The sequence below is a fragment of the Callionymus lyra genome, chromosome 4, assembly GCF_982586985.1.
Source record: "Callionymus lyra chromosome 4, fCalLyr1.hap1.1, whole genome shotgun sequence".
Lineage (NCBI taxonomy): Eukaryota > Metazoa > Chordata > Actinopteri > Syngnathiformes > Callionymidae > Callionymus > Callionymus lyra.
In genome coordinates, this window is record NC_141821.1 from 3126510 (window position 1) to 3147036 (window position 20527).

A 20527-nucleotide genomic window follows, 5' to 3' on the forward strand; every position below is an offset into this window, starting at 1 on the left:
CTGATGATACTAACTTCTAGTATACTAAGAGAAGTATGTTTGAGACATACTATCTGTGGAGGATTAGTTACTAGTTAGTACGTACACTATCCTGATGCATACTAACTTCTAGTATACTAAGAGAAGTAGTGTTTAGACACTTAAAAACAAGTTTTTCTCTGAGCCTCAAAGATCCTGCTGGGATTTTCTCAGTGGAGTTCAAGGATCTTATTTTTATTTTCTGATAAGAAAGCACGTTAGTGTGGGAGATAAAAAAAAACAGCAGCAGGAGGACTTTCATGTCTTTATTGGTAGCTCAGATGATCACATGCAGGCTCTGGATCATCAGCAGAAGCTTCACACAAACACACGTCAGTAGAAAGTTTCAACTCAAGGTCTTTTTAAAAGTGTCTGCAGCAGCAAATATGTCTCTTCAATATGAGATGCAATTAAAATATTGCATCGTTAATCATTTACACTGTACAACTATTATGTTACAAGCTCGTCACAGACACAGTCATCGGATTCAAACCGACGACATCGGAATCAAACCCACGACATCAGATTCAAACCGACGACATCGGAATCAAACCCACAACATGGGATTCAATCCGACGACATTGGAATCAAACCGATGACATCGGAATCAAACCCATGACATGGGATTCAATCCGACGACATTGGAATCAAACCGATGACATCGGAATCAAACCCACGACATCAGATTCAAACCGACGACATCGGAATCAAACCCACAACATGGGATTCAATCCGACGATATCGGAATCAAACCCACGACATGGGATTCAATCCGACGACATTGGAATCAAACCGATGACATCGGAATCAAACCCATGACATGGGATTCAATCCGACGACATCGGAATCAAACACACGACATCGGAATCAAACCGATGACATCGGATTGAATCAGACGACATCGGAATCAAACCGACGACATTGAAATCAAACTGATGACATCGGATTGAATCAGACGACATCGGAATCAAACCGACGACATCGGAATCAAACGTCGATATCGAAATCAAACGTCAACATTGGAATCAAACCGATGACATCGGAATCAAACTGATGACATCGGAATCAAACACACGACATGGGATTCAATCCGACGACATCGGAATCAAACACACGACATGGGATTCAATCCGACGACATCGGAATCAAACCGACGACATCGGAATCAAACCCACGACATGGGATTCAATCCGACGACATCGGAATCAAACCGATGACATCAGAATCAAACCGATGACATCGGAATCAAACCCATGACATGGGATTCAATCCGACGACATTGGAATCAAACCGATGACATCGGAATCAAACCCATGACATGGGATTCAAACCGACGACATCGGAATCAAACACACGACATCGGAATCAAACCGATGACATCGGATTGAATCAGACGACATCGGAATCAAACCGACGACATTGAAATCAAACCGACGACATCGGAATCAAACGTCGATATCGAAATCAAACGTCAACATCGGAATCAAACCGATGACATCGGAATCAAACTGATGACATCGGAATCAAACACACGACATGGGATTCAATCCGACGACATCGGAATCAAACACACGACATGGGATTCAATCCGACGACATCGGAATCAAACCGACGACATCGGAATCAAACCCACGACATGGGATTCAATCCGACGACATCGGAATCAAACCGATGACATCAGAATCAAACCGATGACATCGGAATCAAACCCATGACATGGGATTCAATCCGACGACATCGGAATCAAACACACGACATCGGAATCAAACCGACGACATCGGAATCAAACGTCGATATCGAAATCAAACGTCAACATCGGAATCAAACCCAGGACATCGGAATCACAGGAAACATTCGTAATCACAACGTCAGAATCACACGATGTGATTACGATGATAACGACGTAGAATCGTGCGATCGCAGTGACGACGGTTCACAGAAGGTTTGCTGGTTTCGCTCCCGACTCTCAAGGTCTACGACGTCGAGGCACTTTAAACTCTACGTGGAAAACGAAGATCCAGCTCTTTGTCGTGAACAAAAATCAATAAATATTAGTCAATTAAAAACACTCGATCTTAACTTAGCATCTAGAGCTAGTTTAGCAGCAGCGCCCGGCGACTAAAGCTAATCATGTGACGTTAAAGCAACACTATTGGGCAAATCAGACGACAATATTTATAAAAACGTACAGTTGTGACGTAACACCAGACAAACGGGTAAATAAACGACCTTTGTGTGTAATTGTCTAGTTAATAAAAAGGTAAAATGCTAAACTAGCTGCGTTGCTACTGGACTACTGACTAAAAAAAAAGGATAGAGTAATTTTCATCCGCTTGTGCCACATTTTGCGAGTTAAAAAGTTATCTTTTCAACGCAGGAAATAAACGTTAGCATAGCAGCCTGTTAGCGCTGAGCTAACACGCGGAAACCATGAACAAACTGACTAACAAGACAAGAAAGTGGATAAATTATGTTTATGGAATTAAAGTCTTAAAGTCGCCTATTCCTTTTATGAAGTCACATGATCAAAGCTGAGAAGCTAACAGTAGCTTAGCTTTCCTTGACATCGTTCAAAGCGTGATATTAGCTAGCATGTATTTGTTAGCATCCTATTGTTTGACGAGGGTTTAGGACTCGATCGATAATAATTCTGCGTTTAAAAAGAGATGCTAAGTCTCTAGTTAAATTAGCTTTGGAAGCTACGCTAACACAAGAATGCTAGTTCATCAGGTTTTCATTCATCTGAAGTTTATCAGTGTAAACACAATATTCTTTACTATGTTTTAACAATTAAATAAAGTTGAATTTGTGTTTGTAATAATTGAGCTAAAACCCGTTTTCTAGCCATTTAGCTTGATAGAATTAACAATATAATAAAATACATTTTCTAAATAGAATGTTTAAATGAATACTCTTAAATTCAATTTAAATGAATATAATATTTATATATAATAGTACAACAGTGTGACCAGACTATACCAACAGAGCACAGAACTGGATCAAACTTCCAGCCAAACCAAGACACACAGACGATCATGAGACTGATTTAGGTAAAAAAAATAAAATAAACCTTTCTATATAGAAATTATTCAATCAAATTATATTAAATAATATTCATAAAAACAAACAAGTCTCAACATTTGAAATCTTCAATTCATTTCAGCGAATGATGTGACGCGGATGTGATCATGTGACCAGTAGCTCTGTGCTCTCCTGGTACAGTCTGATGGAAACATTATACTATCATTTTGATGTTTTATATTTAATATTACACTGAAAACATTGGAATTTGAATAATGTCAAAATCTATGCGTAAAAATGTAAAATATTTAAATTTGTTTTAGTAACAATTGTGACCTTTAAAATGAAGACATTATTCAAATTATTTAAAAATAAAAATAACTGCTTTAAAAAAACAAACACAATTTCAATAAATGTTTCAACATTTGAAAAGTTGAATAGTTACTTCCGTGAGCAGCAGTTAAGAGACTCAACACTAGGGGGCGACAGCTGCTCAGCAGTGTTGCTTTAAAGAAACAGTTCCTGCACTAATGGACGTGACGTCATCGGGTCAGAACCCGCTGGACTTCAAAAGAACTTCCAAGAGAACGAACCCGTCCGTCGCTACATTCAGACCCGTGAGTCTCTCTTAGTGCACCTCGACCCGCACGAGGTCGTGACCTCCACAGGACGAGTCAAGCTTCAGTGGATCCGTCTGAGAAGAAGAAGAAGAAGAGGTTTAGAAAGGTTCTGGTTCTGGTTCTGGTGTCTCTACCTTCTCCTCAGGTAGAGGCGGATCAGCCACTGGACCACGAACGGCCAGATGACGGCGAAGGCCAGACTGGAGGGAGAGATGTCCAGAGGCCACCAGGATGGATTCTGGGAGAAGATGTTTGTTAGCGTTTGAAACAAATACTCATCTTTAAAGGTATTTTTAAGAGTATTATTATGAGCAATAACTTCTCTTCTGAACAGGAAATAAACATTAACATTAATCTAAGATCAGTCAGTATCTCTGGATTATAAGGTGTGTGAAGGGCTGTGCGACTTCGTAGTATTACTACTATTAATACTTCATGCCTCCCAGAGTAAATATACAGCGCTATGTTGAGTAATACATACCTCGCCTCAGATGCTTGTACTACAGATCATTGCAGGGTAATACGTTATGGAGTAATACCACAGATCCTTGTAGAGTAATACTACTGATCCTCGTAGAGTAATACTACTGATCCTCGCAAAGTATTCCTACAAAGCCTTGTTGAGTAATAGTAAGGGACTCGCGGAGTAATACTACGGCGCCTAACAGTGATACGACAGATCCTGCCCGGGGAATATTACTGATCGTTGCAGAGTAATACTACAGATTCTTGCAGAGAAATACTACAAAGCCTCGCAGAGTAATTCAACGGATCGGAGTATTACTACGGAGCCTCACTAAGTAATACAGCACCTCAGTAATACTACAGTGCCCCATATACTCATACATCCTCATGGGGTAATATTACTGATCATTGCAGGGTAATACTACAGATCCTCTTATAGTAATACTACCGATCCCCGCAAAGGATTTCTACAAAGCCTCGCTTTGTAATTCTACGGATTGCAGTATTACTACGGAGCCTAACTAAGTAATACACCAACTGAGGGAGTAACAATACAGCGCCCCATGTGCTCGTACTACAGATCCTCATGGAGTAATAATACTGATCGTTGCAGAGTAATACTACATATCCTCGTAGAGTAATACTACTGAGCCTTGCAAATTATTCCTAAAGAGCTTCGCCAAGTAACACTACAAAGCCTTGTTGAGTAAAATAAGGCACTAATACTACGGAGTAATACTACGGCGCCTCACATAGTACTGATACAGATCCTCGTGGGACAATAATACTGATCGTTGGAGAGTAATACTACAGATCGGAGTATTACTATGGAGCCTCGCAGTGTGGCTTCCTTACTATAGTCGCACTGAAACATTTTGACAGGAGTGTGTACAACATGAACTCGGTTCAAGGTCGTGAGTTAAAGGTCAAATCAATGGATTAATAAGAAAACAAGGTACTTGTAGTAAAAGAGTCATTTCAGTGCTTTACCCGACTCTTGGTGGCTCTGGACGGAGGGTAGACGGGAGACAAGGCCAGGGATCGTGCCTGCAGAGAAGGATCAGAGAAGGACCAGAGAAGGACCAGAGAAGGACCAGAGAAGGATCAGAGAAGGACCAGAGAAGGATCAAAGAAGGATCAGAGAAGGACCAGAGAAGGATCAGAGACTGGACTCAAAGGGGGGGGATCAGGGTCGGACCTGTGAGGCGGTGAGAGCCTCCAGCGTGTGGAGTCTCTCCAGGACGCTCTGCATGTCCTCCTGCAGTCTGTTCAGCGCCACCACAATCTGCTGGTTCAGGCTCGTCCCAGAAGAACCGGCTCCACCCCTGCGCCCCCCGTCTCCGTCGCTGTCCCCATGGACCGGAACCAGAGATCCGGCGTCGAGGCCCCGGCCGGACCTGGAGCCTGGAACAGTTGGAAGTTGATTTTTTCCGCTCGATGACTCAGAAGGTTCTCGAGCTCCACCTCGTCCTCCTCGACCCGCCGGGCCAGCAGGACCCTCCGTGTTCAGCCGGTGCCTCTGGGAGGTCGCTCCACCGGCGGCGTCTCCGTCTTCGCCTCCGCAACGGACCACCTGCTGGTTCTGCTCCTGGTCTAGACGCCCCTCCTCCTGCTCCTCCTCGTCCAGGTCCTCCCTGGAGCGGTTCAGCTCAGAGTTCTGGAAGGACCAGAAGAAGAAGAACCCTGAGCCGCTGCCCTCGTCCCGGTCTCCGGGCGACTCACCTCGTCCTGGCCGAACTGGTCCACGGAGTCGCAGTAGACCTCGCTGTCCGAGTCACTGGTGGCGTGAGCGGGTCCCGGACCAGGTTCTGGGCTCGGATCTGAGTGAAGAAGAAACATGTGGGAACTGAGACAACATTTTCACTTTTTCACCAAAACTTTACATTTCAAATGGTGAAAATGTTTTATTTTTTTAATTTAAGTTACTTAAGACAAGAATCTTTACGTTTCCAAAGTCAACGGCGAAAATGAACAATTTTAACATTACAGTTCAACCATTTCCACCCTAGGGGGAGCCAGAACCCCTATTGTCAAAACAACTTATTAACCCTTTAAAGACACAATATTACTAGTGTTAGAAAATACTTAAAAGTTTTTTCATGATTCTGTATAAATATTCAACAGTTATTTCTAATATTTTTGTTTGTTCAAACCTAAAATAAATGTGAAAACCAACAATCCTGAAATGAGTATAAAAGTAAAAATTGTAAAATAAATGTAACGTTACAAAAAACATCAAAAATAAATAAGCATTGGATTTTCTTCTATTTTTAATCATTGGATTCAATCATTTCTATATTAAAAGGATGAACTTGTTTTTATTGATAACTTGAATTAAAAGATTTTATTTTTCACACAGAGTTTGATATTATAATAATAAAAAAACTGAATATTTAATAACTTGCTGTGATTTTAATTCAATATATAAATGTTGGTATGAAAGTGTTTCCAGACAAAACCAACAGAGCACAGAGACTGGATCTCTCAGCCAATCACACGCCTTTTGAAAAACATCATCATTAAGTTTAAAGTCATTCTAGTTTTTGATTTCAACTCATTTAAAAAAAAAAAAAAGGAAATCAATCTCATCAAAATAGAAATAATTGAATCCCATGATTCGAATAAAGAATCAATTGCTTAAAAAAAAAAACACAAAAACATTAAAATAAAAATGTTTTAACATTTAAAATGTTATTCAATTTAATAAAAATGGTTTTGAAAATATTTATATTTCTTTATTTAGTTATTAAATAAAAAACATTTGAATAATGAAGACATTAAGATATAAAAAATATTAAAACATATTTAAAAATAAAATGTCTGCTTAAAAAAACAAATAAAAAGTCAATAAATGTTTCAACATTTGAAAAGTTGAACTAGTTTCCACTGATGTACTTCCGTGAGCAGCAGTTAAGAGACTCAACAGCAGGGGGCGACACTTAATGTCAAAATAAAAACAGTTTCAACGTTTAAAGCGTTAAATTAATTCAACATCAGTTCAATAAACGTCTCGTGATCGTCGTCTCTCTCCAGCGACTGAACGAGACCGACGGGTCCGAAGCGACTCGGGTTCGAGAGACGGAACCGGATCACCTGGTTCTGAGCGAGTCACGTGACGGCAACACCGTGTCCTCACCTGCCCGGTGACCGTTGAGCAAGGGCTCGTCGTGGCGGTGCTCGCCGTTGGTCAGGTGGTCGCCGCCGTTGGTCAACTTCCCGTTGGACGTGGACCCCCGGGGTCTCCTGGAGGCTCCGCCCCTCGTGGACTGAGGCGCGGCTGAGAAGGAAAATAAACAATAACTAAAATAAACAATAAATCAAACAATATTTGAATGTTTTAAACACAAGTCGACAGAACATCGTTTATTTTCACCTTCGTTTGTGTTTGTTCATATGTTTCCATTCATTCATTGTCAGTATCTCTGGACGATAAGGTGCGTGAAGGGCTGTGCGACTTCGTAGCATTACTACTAGTAATACTTCATGCCTCCCAGAGTAAATATACAGCGCTATGTTGAGGAATACATACGTCGCCTCAGATGCTAATACTACAGATCATTGTAGGGTAATACTACTTTTCGTTATGGAGTAATACCACAGATCCTCGTAGAGTAATACTACTGATCCTCACAAAGTATTCCTACAAAGCCTCGTGAGTAACACTACAAAGCCTTGTTGAGTAATAGTAAGGCACTTGCCGAGTAATACTACGGCGCCTCACATAGTGATACGACAGATCCTGCCCGGGGAATATTACTGAAAGTTGCAGAGTAATACTACAGATTCTTGCAGAGCAATACTACAAAGCCTCGCTGAGTAATTCAACTGATCAGAGTATTACTACGGAGCCTCACTAAGTAATACACCACCTCACGGAGTAATACTACAGATCCCCGCATACTCATACATCCTCATGGGGTAATATTACTGATTGTTGCGGAGTAATACTACAGATCCTCGTAGAGAACTACTACTGATCCCTGCAAAGTATTTCTGTTTTTCCTATTTCATTCTTTTCTACCGCTTTATCCCTTATGAAGGTCGCGGGGAGACCAGAGTCTATCCCAGTAACATAGGGCGAGAGGCAGGGGACACCCTGGACAGGAAGCCACTCTGTCTCAGGACACACAAGGACAGACAACCATTCACACACACACACACACAATTTCACCAAGTTATCAATTAACCTCTGTATGTTTTTGGACTGTGGGAGGAAACCAGAGTATTAAAAATAAATAAACATTCATTTTAATATATATATAAAAATATGTTTTTTTAATAAACATTTAAAAAAGTAAATTAGAGTAAATAATAAGTAATAAGAGTAAACAAATATTGATATATTGATTGATATAACATTGATATTTTTGAACTAATACTTTGTTCATGTTAAGATCATTTTTTAAAGATTAAACCAAATAAATACACGTTTTATTATCTATTATACATATATACTGTGTATATATATATATATATATATATATATATACACATACATATAAAAAAAGCCTTATTACTACATAATATATTTATATAAAAAACTATGATTTCCCTTGTTAAACAAATACATTCGTTAAATTTGTATTTATGCATTTCAAGCACAAATATATATATATATATAGACTGGTTTCTCAAGTTCTTTTTTGATGTATTACTTTTATATTGAGTTACTCAAGACAAGAATCTTTACGTTTCCAAAGGTCAACGGCAAAAACAATTTTAACATTACAGTTCAACCATTTCCACACTAGGGGGAGCCAGAAACCCTCTTTTCAAAACCACATATTAGCCCTTTAAATACACAATATTACTAGTGTTAGAAAATACTTAAAAGTTGCATTTTTTTCATGATTGTGTATTAATATCCAACAGTTAATATTTTGTTTGTTCGAACCTAAAATAAATGTGAAAACCAACAATCCTGAAATGACTATAAAAGTAATAATTGTAAAATAAACGTAACAAGAAACATCAAAAATAAAAGTCATGAAGCTCTTGGTCATGATTTGAAATAAACGATAATATTTCTCAATCCTTGTACTTTCTTGTCGTTTACCTTTCAGGTTCTCCTTCATCCCCACGTCCTCCAGATCTTCTTCTTCCTCTTCTTCTTCCTCTTCTTCCTCTTCTTGGTCCGACTCTTCTCTGGCCTCCCGTGTCCCGGCGTGTCGGGGCTGCAGCGTTCCGTTCATCTCCATCGTCCGGACGACGCTCCTGGCGACACTTTTGGACTGAGCCGTGTTCATCATCGTCCCGAAGCCTGCGCGACAAACACGGGTCGAGCACCAGAACTGAGGTCACAGGTCAGGTCACAGGTCACAGGTCAATGTTCTGATCACAGTGAAGAAGTTAATATCATCGGAATATCGATCCATCTTCACATTTCAAATGTTCAACTTTCTTTTGATTTTATATTTTTTATTCTTATTCTGTATTTATATAATTTATTATAATTTTTTTTATCATTTTATTTTTATTAAAAAAATATATTTATATATTATTTATTAATTATATATTATTTATATATATTTTATATATTTATATATATTTTTTATATTTTGTATTTTTTCAAGCATTGTATTTTTTCTTCAATCATTTAAATAAATCATTCTGTATTGAAAGTTTGAATTTGTTTATTTCCCTCCAATAAATCAGTCACATGACCGTCTGGGCGTCTCATGATTGGCTGAAACTTTGATCCAGTCGTTCTGTGCTCTGTTGGTTTTGTCTGGAGACTCTATTGTACCAACATTTATATATTGAACTTAAAAAAGGTATGAATTGAAACATATTGAATTTAGAAAAATAATTATTTTTATTGGAATAATGTCAAATTATTTGCCAAATCATTTAAATTTAATTTTCTGTAAAACAATTATGTTTTAATTATTGAAATTAGAAAATCAAACGTTTGTATTTGTAAAAAAAAATACAAAAAACATACATTTAGAGAAAATATCAAAACTACTGAATTGAATCATTCAATAAAAAATAATTCAAAATTTCAATTAAAGAAATTATTCAATTTAATTTTCTCATAAAAAATAATTAAAATCATAACGCTTGTGTTATCTCTGGGCCAAGGTGACCCGAAGGCCTGAAAACAAATGTGTTTGTGGTATCCCTTGTGTTATCTCAGGGTCAAGGTGACCCGAAGGCCTGAAAACAAATGTGTTTGTGGTATCCTTTGTGTTGTCTCTGGGTCAAGATGACCCGAAAGCCTGAAAACAAATGTGTGTGTGGTATCCATTGTGTTGTCTCTGGGTCAAGGTGACCCGAAGCACCGAAAACAAATGTGTTTGTGGTATCCCTTGTGTTATCTCAGGGTCAAGGTGACCCGAAGGCCTGAAAACAAATGTGTTTGTGGTATCCCTTGTGTTATCTCAGGGTCAAGGTGACCCGAAGGCCTGAAAACAAATGTGTTTGTGGTATCCCTTGTGTTGTCACAATGACCCTGAGACAACACAAGGGTTAAAAAAAACAAGTTTAGAATTTGAAATGATGGATTCAATCCTTCAATATTCCGATGACACACGAGGACAATCCTGACTGTCGTTGTGAGTCTATAGAAGGTTCATGGAGGGACTTCCTGCTCAGAAGGTTCTTGTTCTACGGGGAGCTAGCATGCTAGACCACCATAGAAGCCTCTACACACCACACAGCAGGTCCTGTACTTGCCTTCCAGTTGTCTAGCGAACTGAATCAAACGAGCTGACGACGGGTTCAAGGACAAACCAAAAGAAAAGGTTAAAGCTACAGCGTTAGCAACAACATCCGCCTTCTCACCCGAGCTCAGGTCCGAGATCTGCGAGACCTTCTTCTTCTCGTCCACCAGCTCGTAGAAGGGGCCGAGCACCCGCAGCAGCTCCTCCACCTCGTCCGTCATGGGCATCCCCTCCAGGATCTGGAGCACAGGAGCCGAGAGGTCGTGAACTTTGACCCTTAAAGAGTCCCAACCTGAGTCGTACCAGCTTCATCTCGTTCACGTAGCCGGCCATGGCTTCTTCTCTGGACATGTGGCCGAGCGAGTTCCACGCGTCCCTGCACAGGTGGAAATGTTACGAACAAGTATATTAATACATACAGGTCCTTCTCAAAAAATTGTATATATATGCATATTGTGATAAAGTTGATTATTTTCCATAATGTAATGATAATAATTAAACTTTCATATATTTTAGATTCATTGCACACCAACTGAAATATTTCAGGTCATTTGTTGTTTTAATATTGATGATTTTGGCAAAAAAGTAAAGAAAAACCAAAAATCCCTATCTCAAAGAATTAGCATATTTCATCCAACCAATAAAAGAAAAGTGTTTTTAATACAAAAAAGTTAAACTTCAAATAATTATGTTCAGTTATGCACTCAATACTTGGTCGGGAATCCTTTCGCAGAAATGATGCTTCAATGCGGCATCAATCAGCCGGTGGCACTGCTGAGGTGTTCTGGAGCCCAGGATGCTTCCATAGGCCTGAAGCTCATCCACAGTGTTGGTCTGGTGTCTCAACTTCCTCTTCACAAGATCCCACACATTCTCTATGGGGTTCAGGTCAGGAGAGCACAGTAATACCATGGTCAGTAAACCATTTACTAGTGGTTTTGGCTCTGTGAGCAGGTGCCAGGTCTTGTTGAACAATGAAATCTTCATCTCCATAAAGCTTTTCAGCAGATGGAAGCATGAAGTGCTCCAACATCTCCTGATAGCTAGCTGCATGGCACCCCAGACCATCACTGACTGTGGGTACTTGACACTGGACTTCAGGCATTTAGGCATTTCCTTCTCCCCAGTCTTCCTCCAGACTCTGGCACCTTGATTTCCGAATGACATGCAAAATCTGTTTTCATCCGAAAAAAGTACTTTGGACCACTGAGCAACAGTCCAGTGCTGCTCCTCTGAAGGTCAGGCGCTTCTGCCGCTGTTTCTGCTTCAAAAGTGGCTTGACTTGGGGAATGCGGCACCTGTAGCCCATTTCCTGCACACGCCTGTGCACGGTGGCTCTGGATGTTTCTCCTCCAGACTCAGTCCACTGCTTCAGGTCCCCCAAGGTCTGGAATCGGCCTTTCTCCACAATCCTCCTCAGGGTCCGGTCACCTCTTCTGGTTGTGCAGCGTTTTCTGCCACTTTTTCCTTCCCACAGACTTCACTGAGGTGATCCAGCACTCTGGGAACAGGTGTCTGACCCTCTTGCTTGAGGGTCAACGATGGCCTTCTGGACAGCATCAGGTCGGCAGTCTTACCCATGATTGCAGGTTTGCGTCATGAACCAGGCTGGGAGTTTTTAAAAGCCTCAGGAATCTTTTGCAGGTGTTTAGAGTTAATGAGTTGATTCAGATGATTAGGTTAAGAGCTCGTTTAGAGTACCTTTTCATGATATGCTATTTTTTTTAGAATTTGGGGTTTTCTTGAGCTGTATGCCAAAATCATCAATATTAAAACAACAAATGACCTGAAATATTTCAGTTGGTGTAAATGAATCTAAAATATATGAACGTTCAATTATTATCATTACATTATGGAAAATAATCAACTTTATCACAATATGCTAATTTTTTGAGAAGGACCTGTATATTCTCCAGTATGAGGCTGGTTTAAGTAATTATTACATCAAAACACATCTAGACCTGAAAGAAAGTACAATTTAACATCAAAATATATTTTCATAGAGAACGTATCGACAACAACACAGTATCGATTAAAAACAAAATATATATTTGGCTTTCAAATAATATTTAACCATTATACTTTTCGTTTATATATCAGTGTTTATAAAATAAAGTTAAATTAATAATTAAAATAAAAATCTTTTTGTGTAGAAATTAAGCTTCCAGCCACTAGATGGCAGTTATTAAACAGGTATTACATCCTCTGCAGATAGAGGGGGAATGAAAAGAGATCCCAGCGAGGACTGAGGATGAGAGGATACAGTGAGTCCAGCAGCTTTTAAAGAAGTTGTTTTGACATATTTTGGTTTGAAAACAAATGAAAGCAGTTACCACTTTGTCAAGAGTCATGTGGTCTGTAAATACTACAACACCAGAGTCAAGTACTGGACAATACTACACATATATACTTGTTACTACACTATCACAACACCAGAGTCAAGTACTGGACAAAACTACACATATATACTTGTTACTACACTATCACAACACCAGAGTCAAGTACTGGACAATACTACACATATATACTTGTTACTACACTATCACAACACCAGAGTCAAGTACTGGACAAAACTACACATGTATACTTGTTACTACACTATCACAACACCAGAGTCAAGTACTGGACAATACTACACATATATACTTGTTACTACACTATCACAACACCAGAGTAAAGTACTGGACAATACTACACATATATACTTGTTACTACACTATCACAACACCAGAGTCAAGTACTGGACAATACTACACATATATACTTGTTACTACACTATCACAACACCAGAGTCAAGTACTGGACAATACTACACATATATTCTTGTTACTACACTATCACAACACCAGAGTCAAGTACTGGACAATACTACACATATATACTTGTTACTACACTATCACAACACCAGAGTCAAGTACTGGACAATACTACACATATATACTTGTTACTACACTATCGCAACACCAGAGTCAAGTACTGGACAATACTACACATATATACTTGTTACTACACTATCACAACACCAGAGTCAAGTACTGGACAATACTACACATATATACTTGTTACTACACTATCACAACACCAGAGTCAAGTACTGGACAATACTACACATATATACTTGTTACTACACTATCACAACACCAGAGTCAAGTACTGGACAATACTACACATATGTCCTTGTTACTACACTATCACAACACCAGAGTCAAGTACTGGACAATACTACACATATATACTTGTTACAACACTATCACAACCCCAGAGTCAAGTACTGGACAAAACTACAAATGTATACTTGTTACTACACTATCGCAACAACAGAGTCAAGTACTGGACAATACTACACATTTATACTTGTTACTACACTATCACAACACCAGAGTCAAGTACTGCACAATACTACACATATATACTTGTTACTACACTATCGCAACACCAGAGTCAAGAACTGGACAATACTACACATATATACTTGTTACTACACTATCACAACACCAGAGTCAAGTACTGCACAATACTACATATATATACTTGTAACTACACTATCACTATACATTGTATATTTGTATCATGGCCCCTGGACCTTGAGTTTAAAAAAAAGTTACCCTGCAGCTGGAATCCAAACCCTTGTCCTGCTCTGACCTCATTTCAACAACACAATACTGTTGCGTGATCACAGCCTGATGTATGATTAAGAGCAAAGTTCAGCTGGAGGGGGGGGGGGGGGGGGGGGGGTTGAGAATGTTTCCTGGACTCATAACAAACATCAAATTGACTTTTTAACGTCCGACTCCAGGTGTCATGATGCAGCGTCACGTTAAGAACTCAGATCCTCTGTAGCTCCACAAACACTCTTCATCGTCACACTAACAAGTCACTGCAGCTGCACTGATAAGAAAGATCATCAGACGATAACTCGTCAATGATTTAAAGAAACCTGTTCTGTGTACTGAAGGCTCACCTGCTCCTGACTGTTTACAACTAACAGTTAATCCCACTTGGATTGTTTGAGATACTGTGCTGTGAACCTTTAAAGATGTGTGTTGTCTGCACATTCCACTCTGCGTAGAAGTTTTTTTTTTGGAAGAATTTGATACTTTGAAACTCAACAGTGGGCGTGATATCAATGTCTGCTTTGTCTACAGTTTTCACTGCGCCTGGGTTTCAAAGTCTCTTCTGGTGACATTTATTCACAAGAACGATCCATGAGAGCGACATACTCAGTATAAAGTGTACCTCGTTTATTACTTAGTATAAAGTGTACCCTTGTTTATTACTTAGTATAAAGTGTACCCTCATTTATTACTTAGTATAAAGTGCACCCTCGTTTATTACTTAGTATAAAGTGTACCCTTGTTTATTACTTAGTATAAAGTGTACCCTCGTTTATTACTTAGTATAAAGTGCACCCTCATTTATTACTTAGTATAAAGTGTACCTCGTTTATTACTTAGTATAAAGTGTACCCTCGTTTATTACTTAGTAAAAAGTGTACCTCGTTTATTACTTAGTATAAAGTGTACCCTTGTTTATTACTTAGTATAAAGTGTACCCTCGTTTATTACTTAGTATAAAGTGTACCCTTGTTTATTACTTAGTATAAAGTGTACCCTTGTTTATTACTTAGTATAAAGTGCACCCTCATTTATTACTTAGTATAAAGTGTACCCTTGTTTATTACTTAGTATAAAGTGTACCCTCGTTTATTAGATAACTTTGTAATGATAAGACACTTTAAATAAAATTGAATTGAATTACATAGTATAAAGTGTACCCTTGTTTATTACTCAGTATAAAGTATCAACAGGAAGAAGAAGAATGAAAAGTACCAACTTCTTCCAAACTGATCCCCATCATGTCTTTCCACTAAATATCGTGAGATGCAGGAAGTAGTTTTAGAAATGCATCAATAACTCAGTGTGTGTGTGTGTGTGTGTTGTGCAGCAAGTTTTTTCTAAACCTGTTGTTGTGAACGTACATCAGAGCGGGAAAAAAAACCATCTCGACATTCCTTTTGCTTTTTCTTGCAGATAAACGCGTATGAAAGTTTAGTCGTGGCATTAAATCATTGGATTTAATGATCTCTTAAAGTCTCTTGAACGTATTCGCTGAAGCAGGAACTTCAAACCTATAAACGTTTGTTTCCTGCAGATTTATGACAAGTGTTGTCATATATATATATATATATATATATATATATATATATGACATAAATATCGTCAGCAGAAGAGCAGGTTGCTACCGTATTGACAGTAATATGAGCACAAGCTCTAGTTTCTTTGCTTTCAGGCGTTTGTATTTCTTTGCTAGAACAAACATTCAAACAGTAATGAAGGTTCAAATCAACAGGAGGAGGATAGCAAACAGATTCATTCAAAATTTTCAACATAATCCAAGGGAAAGTCAACAATAATTCTGCTCTTTTAAACCCAGTACACCAGGAGAGCTGTTGTAATATCAGAATTCTGAACCAGAGGTCAGTCTGACCAGCAAAGGTCCAAAAAAACAAGATAAACCGCGTTAAATGTGTCTGACGGTAGGTAGTTACCACTTGGCCTTGCCGACAGCGTCCCAGAACCCAGGTCTGGGTATGTTGCAGGAGCCCAGCGTGGCCTGTTTGTAGAAGCTGTAGAACTTGAGCATCATGTCGTTGGACGGCTGGAACGGCCCTGAGAGAAGGAAGCGGTCAAAAAACACGGTATCGAACGAAGAACTTGAATTATCTTGAAGAAAGTTGAGTAAAGTGAGAGTGTGTGTAGTTAGGTAGGTAGGTAGGTAGAACTTTATTGATCCCTCAGGAGGTCTCCTTCGGGTGTGTGTGTGTGTTACTAATGAGAAATAATAATACTAATTATAACAATAATCGCTTAAATATGAGCAGCAAGACAGCGATGCCTACATGACAGGTTCTTTCACCTTCGCATGAAGGAACCCGAGACATTCTTGAGCCAGATTAAATGTGTCATATCTTCATAGGTCAACACAGCAGGTCCTGCGCTAACCACTCTTCTTCTAATCATCACTCCTTCTCTCCCAGTGAAAGTGTCCTTCAGGAACAGCAGGTGTTCTACACCGTCCTCCATCATGACCCACATTTCACAGAAGAGGAACCAGCGACAGGACGACTTGTATACGTCAGTGTGTTTAAATTAAAGCGAGAACAGAGAAGCTTTGTTGGTGTTGGTGTGTCTGGTACTTTACTCCCCCTCCAGAGCTCGGACAGCAAAGCAGATTAGAGAGTTTAAATCCAGCACAGACGGAGGTTGTGGTGCTAAAGTTCAGCGGCCAGAGTGTCTGTGACAGGCCGGCTCAACACTCACCATCCGGGGGTAAACTCTTGATCACCTTCACGGCGGCGTCGAACCTTCTCTGGGTCAGACGAAGCTCGTCCTCAGCACTGAGAGAGTCCACCTCCATGATGACGCTGAGGCTAAACACACATGATGTTTAGACAAATCACCAGATATTTAGACAAGAAACAGCAAGTTTGGACAAGAAATAAGAAGACAGACGAGGCTAAGCTAACTCTGTTAACACTTGTTATGAAGCTTAGCTAACTCTGTTAAACACTTGTTATGAAGCTAAGCTAACTCTTTTAAGCACTTGTTATGAAGTTTGGCTAACTCTGTTAAACACTTGTTATGAAGCTAAACTAACTGTTAAACACTTGTTATGAAGCTAAGCTAACTCTGTTAATAGTTTTTCTGAAGCTAAGCTAACTCTGTTTACAATTGTTATGAAGCTAAGCTAACTCTGTTTAAAATTGTTATGAAGCTAAGCTAACTGTTAACACTTGTTATGAGAATAAGCTAACTCTGTTAAACACTTGTTATGAAGCTAAGCTAACTCTGTTTAAAATTGTTATGAAGCTAAGCTAACTCTGTTAACACTTGTTATGAAGCTGAGATAACTGTTAAACACTTGTTATGAAGCTAAGCTAACTGTTAAACACTTGCTAGGAAGCTAACTCTATCGCTGTCAACACCAATGCTGTCGAGATCATGATTAAAAACGTCTTTAAGGCAGTTCGAGGTCTGGTACTTACAGTGGAGATCCTGGATCAGAGAAGAACCTGCTCCGAGCTCAGACGACATTCAACTGTACACAAACCACAGCAGCGCCGTGACGTCATCAACGACGCGACTCTCCCGACCGGTTCCACTGGATGACGCGGATCACGCAGAAGAATCAGAGTCAGATTCGGAAAAGATTTATTGACAGTTTTTGTAAAAGAACAAATCTTTTTTTTTTGTATATGTTGTTGTTGAATTACAATATAAAATAAAATAGATTGATCGTCCATACTGATCTTCTGGATTCTCTCTCTCGGGAAATAGTTTCTCCAGCTGACAACAACAACACAGACGATAGATTTTTAAAACAAGAGCAAAGGGCAGTCAAAAGAAAGAACAAAATGACACAATCTAAGTCTAAAGATAAAGAACATAGAAAAATAACAAAGATTAACATAGAATATCATCTTTTCACTTCAAACTCAGAATTAAACAATCTAATAACACGAGGAATGAATGAGTCCCTGAGTCTATTAGTGTTGCATCATGGGAGGAGCATTTGTTCACTGATGACAGTGTTCAGAGGATGATGAGCCATGATGGACAGTAGTCTGTCCAGTGATCTCTGCAACTGTCACACCTGTTGACACCTGTTGACACATTCAAAACACACCACAGCATCAAACCACCACACGCTGGTAGAACATGGACCTGCAGATGTTCAATGATCCTCCTCAGAAACTACAGTCTACTCTGAACTTATACACCTGGTCTGTGTTGCAGGACCAGGTCCAGCCACACACCGAGGTACTTATAGCTGTCAACACCTCGTCACCTCTGATGGACACTTCGTCCTGGACCTCCCGAAGTCCAAGACCAGCTCCTTGGTCTTTGAGGTGTTCAGCTGCAAGTGGTTCCTCTCACTCCAGTCCACAAAGTCACGTATCAGACTCCTGTACTCGTCCTCGCTGTCGTCCAACAATGAATGGGAAAAAATATCTAAACCTTTTGCACAATGAAAAAATAATAAAGTATTTGTTTCATTTGTATTTAATGTTATTTGGTTGCAATCAATTACTTTTTCCTATTCTACTATATACTTATGATTTTGATAGTTCACCTATTTTTCTGAATTTCATTGTGTATTTGTTTTGTTTTGAGTATTGCAAGTAAGAAAGTAGCAGTGTACACGATGCAAAAACTGCTGAAACAACAAACATAAGGCACAGAAGTTTTGACAAACCTCAGTCCAGCCCGGAATGTACTCGTTCGACTAGTCTTTCAAATAATTACATATTCCTTAAAAAAAATTATCAAACAAACATTGAGTCCTTTACACAAATGAACATTATTTCTGTATGTTTTTAAGCAACATAGCAATGAAGGTGAAAAGTGAGATATGTTTTGTACATTTTCACTTTTTGGAAACAGTGTGAACTGAAATACATACTTGTACTAATGTCTATTGTTTTTTTTTATGTTTATCATCATTTGTCATTTATTATTGTTTATTTCGTTTTGGTATTTATTATTGGGTTTATGTATTATATTATTTCCTTTTAAAATTTCTTTCTCCTTTCTTAAATCACCAGAACAATAAACTAACTTAACTTTCTTCCATAAAAGAGTCGCATGAAGATGAAAGTGGATCCAAGATGGTGAATTCCAAACCAAATGAAACCTGAAAAGTCCCACGTATACAATATCAAATTATGTTTAATAATGTAGTAATGATTGTGTATTTTTTTCAAGTCAACAAGTAAACTAAACGTTGAAGTCATCGTGGGCAGCTAAACTTCTCACTGCGCATGCGCACTGGCGGATCATTTTGACATTGAATTTCATCAGAATATAGTTTCAATTTTATCAGTTTTGTTTTTTAATCTACTACTGATGTTAACGCCAATGTTAAAATGGAATTTTATATATAAATATTCTTTAAACAATGAACTCTATTTCCCATCATGCCTCAGCGATGACGCACAGACACATGAAGATGGCGCACTCTGACTATATTTTCAGAAGCAAATCATATCAAACATTGAATTGGTAGTTATGTTATGTTAATTAATGATTACAAATGAAAAACAAAGAAGATATAATTGAAATGTAAAATTGATTTACCTTCATCTTTAAGTTCTATATTTTATTTGTTCATTAATTTATTTTTCTTGAAAATATATTTAATACTGTGTGTACTTCCTGAGCGATAATACAAGTGAAAACGTTATTTAATTTGTAATAAAAAAGATTCATCTTGTTTTATTTATTCAACAAAGTTTTTGTCAAGTCAAGCCTTTTGTTTCGTGATAATTGGAAAATCAAACCTCGTCTAAAAAAAACGTAAATTTAGAAAATAGTTTCCAATTATATTATTTAAAATAAAAAACAAACAATTAAATGCTTGTAAAAACAACAACAACTAAATTTTCATTAAAAAAAAGTTTTAAAGTGAGAGTTTGATCCAGTAGCTCTGTGCTCTGTTGGTAATGTCTGGTGACCTTATTTATTTATATTTATATTTATATTTATATTTATATTTATATTTATATTTATATTTATATTTATATTTATATTTATATTTATATATATAATATTTTATTAAGTATTGTTTTGATTGTTTAAGCGCTTTGTGACCCTGGTCTGGAAAAGCGCTATATAAATACTAATTACTTACTTACTTACTTTTACAATCTTTTATATCGAATTTAAAAAATATATTGCA

The 20527-nt window shown here is 38.3% G+C and overlaps 1 protein-coding gene across 2 annotated transcripts; it reads right to left on the reverse strand.

Moving 5' to 3' along the window:
* Positions 1–268: 268 nt before the first annotated feature.
* Positions 269–17919, reverse strand: acbd5a (acyl-CoA binding domain containing 5a). Of its 2 annotated transcripts, XM_087788447.1 has the most exons (13): positions 17835–17919; positions 17110–17219; positions 16338–16458; positions 11093–11165; positions 10911–11028; positions 9181–9384; positions 7261–7401; positions 5847–5944; positions 5589–5781; positions 5323–5528; positions 5115–5171; positions 3794–3897; positions 269–3733 (listed from the first exon to the last, which is right to left on the reverse strand). In XM_087788447.1, exons 2-13 carry the CDS (start codon positions 17204–17206, stop codon positions 3721–3723), a joined length of 1425 nt encoding a protein of 474 aa, XP_087644573.1. In that variant the 5' UTR covers positions 17207–17219; positions 17835–17919; the 3' UTR covers positions 269–3720. The 2 variants fall into 2 exon arrangements, with proteins under 2 accessions (XP_087644573.1, XP_087644572.1); XM_087788446.1 differs by having other exon boundaries at positions 5323–5781.
* Between the last annotated feature and the right edge of the window lie 2608 nt (positions 17920–20527).

Bases quoted from the DNA above. Each gene is read 5' to 3' on its own strand.
- acbd5a (XM_087788446.1), bottom strand. From the start codon at position 17,206: ATGGAGGTGGACTCTCTCAGTGCTGAGGACGAGCTTCGTCTGACCCAG. The intron at 7,402-9,180 runs GTAAACGACAAG...TTTCCTTCTCAG, and splicing joins GATGAAGGAGAACCTGAAAG to CCGCGCCTCAGTCCACGAGG. The intron at 5,782-5,846 runs GTGAGTCGCCCG...TGGTCCTTCCAG, and splicing joins ACCAGTTCGGCCAGGACGAG to AACTCTGAGCTGAACCGCTC.